Source organism: Grammomys surdaster, unplaced genomic scaffold, assembly GCF_004785775.1.
Source record: "Grammomys surdaster isolate TR1022 unplaced genomic scaffold, NIH_TR_1.0 172, whole genome shotgun sequence".
Classification (NCBI taxonomy): Eukaryota; Metazoa; Chordata; class Mammalia; order Rodentia; family Muridae; genus Grammomys; species Grammomys surdaster.
In genome coordinates, this window is record NW_021604620.1 from 4,551,386 (window position 1) to 4,558,875 (window position 7,490).

General features: G+C 47.7%; 1 protein-coding gene across 1 annotated transcript in view; it reads right to left on the reverse strand.

Moving 5' to 3' along the window:
• Itga9 (integrin subunit alpha 9) overlaps positions 1-7,490 on the reverse strand; it is a 246,687-nt gene that overhangs the window by 77,931 nt on the left and 161,266 nt on the right. The window contains exon 16 of the mRNA XM_028767293.1: positions 787-936. Coding sequence (XP_028623126.1) covers positions 787-936 — 150 coding nt within the window. The remainder of the gene's footprint in view (positions 1-786; positions 937-7,490) is intronic.

Genomic DNA, 7,490 nt, shown 5'->3' on the forward strand with positions numbered 1-7,490 from the left:
ACACACACACACACACACACACACACACACACACACACACACGTGCATGCACGTGCAGTTTATATATTTATTATATAAATGTTTTTCCTTCATGAGTGTCTGCCCCTTCTGTGCCTGGTCCCTGTAGAAGTTAGAAGAGGGTATCAGATCCTCTGGAACAGTAGTTACAGGCAGCTATAAGCCACTGTGTGGGTGCTGGGAATCAAACATAGGTCCTCAGAAAGAGCAGCCAGTGCTCTTAACAGCTGAGCCATCTCTCTAGCCCCCAGTATCTGGTTCTTAACAGAGACATCATCTTCCTGCCTTCTCCTCCCTGCTCTCTTTGTGCGTCACTGTAAGGCTAGCCCTGCACTCTGCCTCACTCACTTAGAAACCCCGTGCCCTTCCAACTCGTCCTTCATCTCCCTGTACCTTGTGCTGAGTTTAAGTGACCAGCAGGGCTCGCTCACCATCTTCACATAGTACCACCTTCACATTTGTGCTTGTGCATGTGTACATGCATGCTGTGTGTGTGTGTGTGTGTGAGCGTGCGCGCATGTGTGTGTGTATGTGTAGAGAAAGCTAGTTGAGTGCTGAACATGCATGCATTCTCTCTCTCCTCTGTTGATGTCACCCACAGTGACAGTGGCCGTGATGTGACTCACTGCTTCAAATGCCTGCCTTGACTTCTCCACAGTGATGGGTTGTAACCTAGAGTCAAGGGCTAAAACAAATCCTTGCTCCCCTGAGTTGATTTCTGCCAGGGTCTTTTATCAAAGACAGAAACAAAACTAGCTGGGCTCTAACCTGATTCTTCTGGGCGATCCTTTGTCCCTTCTTCCAGCGAAGCACTGGTGTCAGATCTGGCAGCTCCCGGTCCTCCTCATCAATCACGTGCTCACCCAGGCTATAGGCAGCTTCAAACACAATGGGACTGATGACATCCTGGACTCTCCGCTGCGACAGCAAACAAGAGAGAACATTAGCAATGAACATCTGGGGATGTTGGGGCAGTAGTCCACTGTGTACAAAGGCCCACCCACCATACCACTCCCTCACCTTAGGTGGCCCTCACAACCACCTGCACAAGCTAACATTTTGTCTTATAGGCAAGGTAGGTGAGGCCCAGGGCAAAGGCCAATTTGCTCTGGTCTCTGTTGCCAGGCTGGGATTTCTCAGGCTCCCTTGAGTGATACTAATCCTTTTCTCCACACCATATGGAAGACATTACCTAACGTGTCCCCCACGTGTGCTTAGTTAGGTGCCAGCTGGTGGCTGGGAGAGTATCTGCACTCTCTTTTGCTAACCCTTTGTTTTCGTGGGAGTATGGATTACCACAGCACTTTTGCACTGAGATCAGTGATTTCTGTCAGGGCAGGGACCCAGCAACACTACGCTGAACAGTGTATGTGGTGGTGAAGCCATCAGAGATGTCAGATTTCTTTTCTCTAGAACTCAAGGACTTCAAGGCCCAAGGGAATGGTGGACTGGTGGGGTGGACCTTCTCTGTTGCCATGACAAAACATAACCAAGGCAGCATATAGAAGAGTCTATTGGGGTTATGGTCCCAGAGGGTTAGAGTCTGACATGGCGAAAAGCACAGCAGCAATCGGCAGGAGCAGGAAGCTAAAAGCAGGAAGGGCTGAGGTGGGGGAGGGGGAACTACAAGCGGTGGAGACTCTTAAATCTCAAAGCCCACTTTCAATGACACATTTCCGTCAAGCAAGGCAGCATCTTCTATACTTTCCCAAGTAACTTTACTACCTGGAAACCAAGTGTTCAAATCCTGGAGCCTATGGCGGGGAGAGTTCTCCTTCAAATCACTACAGGAGGGAAGAGAAGATGCTGGGTCCATGATGTGGCTTCTAGAGATAAAGGACATGTCCCTGTATCCTACCACCACACAGGACAGGAACGAAGAAAGCCCAAGACTCAGTTCCACAGGACATAGGCCTGTTAAAGACCTGGGGCTTTTCAACTTTTAAGTTCATGATCTTTATGCATACTGGCACTGATTCTGGGTGACTCTAGGTACCACATGCTCATAGGTGAGAATCAGAGGCAAGAATAGTGCTTGTCAGTAGTCTTGCACTAAAGACCAGCACGTTATCTGGGAGTCATCTACCTTAATGGTAAGGCTGAGGAGGTCGTCACCACAGCTCAGTCTCTCTGCTCTGTAACCACCATGGAGAACACCGGGTGTGGTGTGGGGAACTGAGAAAGGCCTTGTAAGGGACAAGAGAAGGGAGAGATGGTTCTCAGAATGGGACTTGGGCTCCCTAGGAGTGGGGTAGTCTGGTTAGTAAGTGTGGGGGTGCACACCAAAATAAAGCAGGGTTAAATAGCATCTTACTATTTTGCTTGTCAACAAACAGCCCATGAATTTACACTATTCTCTGTGAAGACTGGAGGGGTTAGAATTAGAGTCTCCTTGTGTTCAAAATGGTGGAATGTTCCAAATGTCTCAGGAAGTTACCAAAAGAGAGCTTTCTCCAACCTTTTACAACAGCCAATTCCCTCCCACAGAGGTAACTATGGTTGCCCTTGGGGACAGCTGGGGAAAGGCTCTCATCCAGTATGAGAGAAATGGGCCAATCAGTTTGGCTGTCAACCTCACTGTCATCTCTATGCTCAGCACGCACCCTGGGGAACATCAGTGTCCTTTGTAAGGATGCCCACTATGTGACTATATGGATGACAAACAACCCTCACTTTGGATGAACTATGCTTTAGAAGCAAAGGGAGGTGGCCAGCCTGGGGCAGAGTTGATTCACAGAATGGGGCAGTCTGGTTGGTAAGCATGGGGGCAGGGCACACCAAAATAAAGCAAGATTAAACAGCATCTCGAGGTTTTGCTAGCCAATTCTAATTTTACTTGAGTTGTGTCTGAGAAGGGCCTTGTGGCCCCTGGTTTACTGAGCCATGGATCCCGTGTTTTCTCACAGATCTCCTCCTGATAGGGTGTTGAACAGAATGCACTCAGAGGTGTTGGATGCTAGAACCTTCCTGTAATGGTTCTGGAGGGGAGTCAGCAGTACTAAGCATTGTGAGACGGGAGGAAGATGTAACCAAGAGTCAAGGTATGGGAGGAACAGAACAAAGGGACACAGTGACATCAGAGGCAGGTGTCTGAACAAGAAGCAGATGGTGCATATCTGTGTTCAGCAAAACATCCACCTGGGAAAAGAGTCAACTCCTGAGCCTAGACAAAAATACACGACCTCCCCAGCAAAGTGACGTAAGCATCTTAGATAAAGAGTTTCCAGAAAGTTCTTTGGAACTCTTCATCTTAGGACAGATCTTTAAGACTCAAGATCTTTCCAGGAGCAAGACACGCACCTAGGATCCAGGTGCCCCTAGCTTGCTGACTCCAACCAGAATTCAAAGCTGGTTGATGCTATGTAGAAAGATGGACGAACAGATGCCAGATTTGCACTTTTGTGGATGCATTCTTGTTTTTTTTTTTTTTTTTTTTTTGAGGTCGGTTAACTGTTTCATGGTCTTTTACTTTAATATTTAAATATTTCATGTCAAAGTAAGTCCACAAGGACACTGTTACTCTGGGCACAAGGGAAGATGAGAACAGGGGAGGGGCAGCAGTCCTGGCACATTTCTGGATTGCTATGCATATTTCAGGGCCTTCCCTAAGGTCTGAGTTAACCTCATTTTACTCAATTCTCACAATGTCTGGTGGATGGATTTCTGTTCGCCTTTTACAGAGGGGCATAACAGAGACCCAGGAGCTCCACCCCAGAGTTCCATGTATGGTAGGACCACACTTCCAGGAACCAAAAGCAAAGGAGATTTCCTTGCTGCCCATTAAACACCTTGCTTGCTGCTGTGTCAAGGGTCCCACTGTGTAGCTGGTTGGGGCTGGCTTTGAGTGTGTTGTGCACAGTATGGGCTGACCTCAATCTCATCAACTTCCTGCCTGTGTAGCTGGTTGGGGCTGTGCTATGCATAGTACAGGCTGACCTCAATCTCAGGACCTTCCTGACCCAGTGGCCTGAGTGCTGCATACACAAGTAGGTGTGTGCAATCACCTAGCTCATAAAGTGCTATTTAAAAACCATTCAGATCACATTAAGTTCCAGCAACTTCTTTTAAAAATGCCTTGCTCGGGGGCTTGCCAGATGGTTTGATGGAGAAATTGCTTATCCCGCAAGCCTGAGTTTGAGTCCCCAGCAAAGATGGGCATATTGGTGTACCCTTGTAACCCTAGCACAGGAGAGGTGCCGATTGGCAGATCTAGGGAAAATGGCAGAGTGCAGGTTCACTGAGAGATCCTGTCTCAAAAACGGAAGGTGGAAGATGAGAGAGGAAGGCATTCTGGCTTCTATAGGTACATGTGGGCACCCCTCCCACGCCACGATACACAGAGAGCACACACACACAGCGTAGCCCCCAGCAACCCCCCAACAAGAGCACAATACACCCCCCTCAAAAAATAAATGAATAATTGGTATCGAGGAAATAAAGACATGAAGTGAGGGTGTTTGTAAGTTTATGACCACACACAGTGACTGCCAAGGAGGGAGACCTTAGTTGTGGTGTGCCTGAGTTCGGACCATGAATACAAGTTGACATCCAGGTGGGTGGATGGTATTTTCTGGTGGTGGCAATTGCATGAGCCTACTTTAAGTAATGACTTTGAAAAGCAGCTTCTTACTTCGAGTTGCAATAGCTGGGAGCAGCTGGGAACTCAAACCACACTGAGTGGTGGGCGGGGACAGAGGAGGGTGCGGGCAGGGATTAGAAACAGGCCCTGCAGAAGCCTAGCCTCTCCTGTTGCTGGACTGGTCTGCTCCAAGCTGCAGAGGGAAAATAGCAGGCTGTTTGGGGGTTTCCCCATCCGTTTTTGGAAGTCCTGCTTCCTTCTGTTCCGCACCACATTAAGTGGAGGGAACCGGCCAGAATAGAAGTCTGTGGTTCTCTGGCATTCACGACAGTGGCTTAAATTTTACTACTTAAAAAGTCGCTACTACAAGCTGATTTTTAATTTTCTTTTTTCTTTTTTCTTCATCTCTGAGGCATATGCCCCAGACTGGCTCAAAGTTTTTATGTAGTCAAAAGATGACTCCTCATCGTTTTGCTGCCGCCTCCAGAGTGCTGAGATTACAGGCGTACACAACCCCTCTACAAAACTACAAACAAAAACCTCTTAGGTTGAACACATACTAGGCCTCATCTGAAGAGAGATCAGAATCTATCTTTTCCTGCCGAAGGCATCAGAACTCTCCTACTTTGAAAACAGGAGGCATGCTTACGGAGGACACCCAGGCTGCTTAGGGAGAACACCCAGGCTGGTCGCAGAGCTGGCTGTGGCTGGGGTTTTTAATATGGAATGTAACACATGCTCCATTTGAAATTTATTGGGTGCTTACTTTATGCCAGGCAGTGTGCTGGGCAGCAAGGACACAGATATGAAAGACCTAGAGGGAAATAACAGTGCTAGAGGGAAAAGCCAAGCCATGACAATGCCCTACTGCTTGCACTAGGGAAGAGGTGACTTTGAGGACACAAAGGAAGTTCACACCTGATTCTTAAAGGCCTGGCAGGCTTCCCAGAAGAGGTACTCCTTGGCTGAGCTATAAAACGGAAGGACTTGTGCCAGACAACAGGCGTAAGGCTCAGCTGGTACAGCGGTGCACAGGAAGCTTAGAGATATTAGTGACTATATAGACCCAAAGACAGAAAAGTCGGGCTCATGGGCAGGGGCAGGGTAGCTCATGCAAAAATCAGCTCCCTGATGTCCCTGCCTAAGACTGAGTGAACCCCGTGATAAAAGTTAGGGGACACAGGGAGAGAGTTAACATGACCCTACAGGCTATGTCTGGAAAGATTTGCTAGCTGAAGCACAGTGGTATGTATTGGTGACAGTAGGGTTGGGAAGAAGCTGGGAAGGTTTAAAGAAAAAGATCTCTTTTGGAACAGCCCCTGTTCCAGTTGTTCAGGACCTACAAGAAGGCCAAGCTGCACATCTGCTACATGTGTGTGGGGAGGCCTAGGTCTAGCCTGTGTATGTTCTTTGGTTGGTGGTTCAGACTTTGAGAGCTCCAAGGGTCCAGGTTATTTTATTCTGTTGGTCTTCCTGTGGAGTTCCTATCCCCTTCAGTGCCTGCAATCCTTCCTCCTATTCTTTCATAAGAGTCCCCAAGCTCCATCCACTGTTTGGATCTGGGTGTCTGCATCTGTCTGAGTCAGCTGCTGGGTGAAGCCTCTCAGAGAATGAACAACTGGAACGGGGCTATCCCAACAGCTGTTGCCTGTATGAGGGATATGTTCTTGTAGCTGGGCTGCCTTGTCTGGCCTCAGTGAGAGAGGAAGCACCTAGCTTCAGAGAGACTTGAAGTGCCAGGGTGGGGGGATACCCAGAGAGGTTCCCACCTTTTTAGAGGAGAGAAGGGGAGGATGGAAGTGGAAGGATTGTGGGAGGGGGTGACCCGGAGGCAGGCAGTGAGTGGGATATAAAATGAAAAGGGGAAAAACTTAAATTTAAAAATAATAATTAACAAAATAAACAGAAAGATCTGCATGGGTAGGCTGGAGCCAGGACCCAACAGTGGGCCAGAGGCAGGAACCCCTTTCCTGGCCTAAAGAAGACACACATAACTGTTTGGGAGGGGCTGAGGGTAACTTGGTCCCACATCTCACTGAAGGGCTCTAAGCAAGCTGGGCTTGATCACTGTGGCACCAGCTGGCTAGCCATGTGACTTGGAAATCTACCCCATAGCTGCTTTTCCCCTCTGGAAAAAGACAAAAAAAAAAAAAAAAAAGCAACTCACAGTTTTTCCTTTCCTTGGCTCACGGTGGCAAATTAAATGAAAACAGGAAGGGCTGGCCTCACTTTAAATTTGCAGAAAACACAGAAGTTCAGCAAATAAGCGGTTATCACTAAGTTAGAATATGGCTTTGGGGGAAAGTCCACTATGTGGGATTTTTGTTGTTGTTTTGTTTTTGAAACCTTAATGTTCTTTTTTTCTTTTGTAAATATGATTTATTTTTCTGCCCCCCTCTATCCTGAAACCTCTCTCACATGTTCTCTGTGCCCAGCCTTCCTAACTCCTGCCTATGCTGGCCTCCCAGACATCCCGACAAGCAGGGAATGGCATTCCCATGCTTCTACTTACAAACCAGCCAGATTGCATAACAACACTTTCTTCAAACCAGAGACTGGGTATCTCCTAGTGATGTCATAGCCATCCTAGTGGGCATGAAAACACTTGTGGTGTTCACGCAATGGCCAAGTTGCCTGTGAGCTCCTCTCTCCCCCACACGATGCTGTCAGAACAGCAGCTAAAATATTTTAGGCTATTTTAAAATTCTCATAAGCTGGGAGGTTGGTTTAAAAGGACACAAGAGGTTTTCCACGTCCAGGAATAGTAAATACTACTTAGTATTTCTTCCCACTGACAACTGGAAAAGTTAGACACACAGAAGCACACACACACACACGAGAGAGAGAGAGAGAGAGAGAGAGAGAGAGAGAGAGAGAGAGAGAGAGAGAGAGA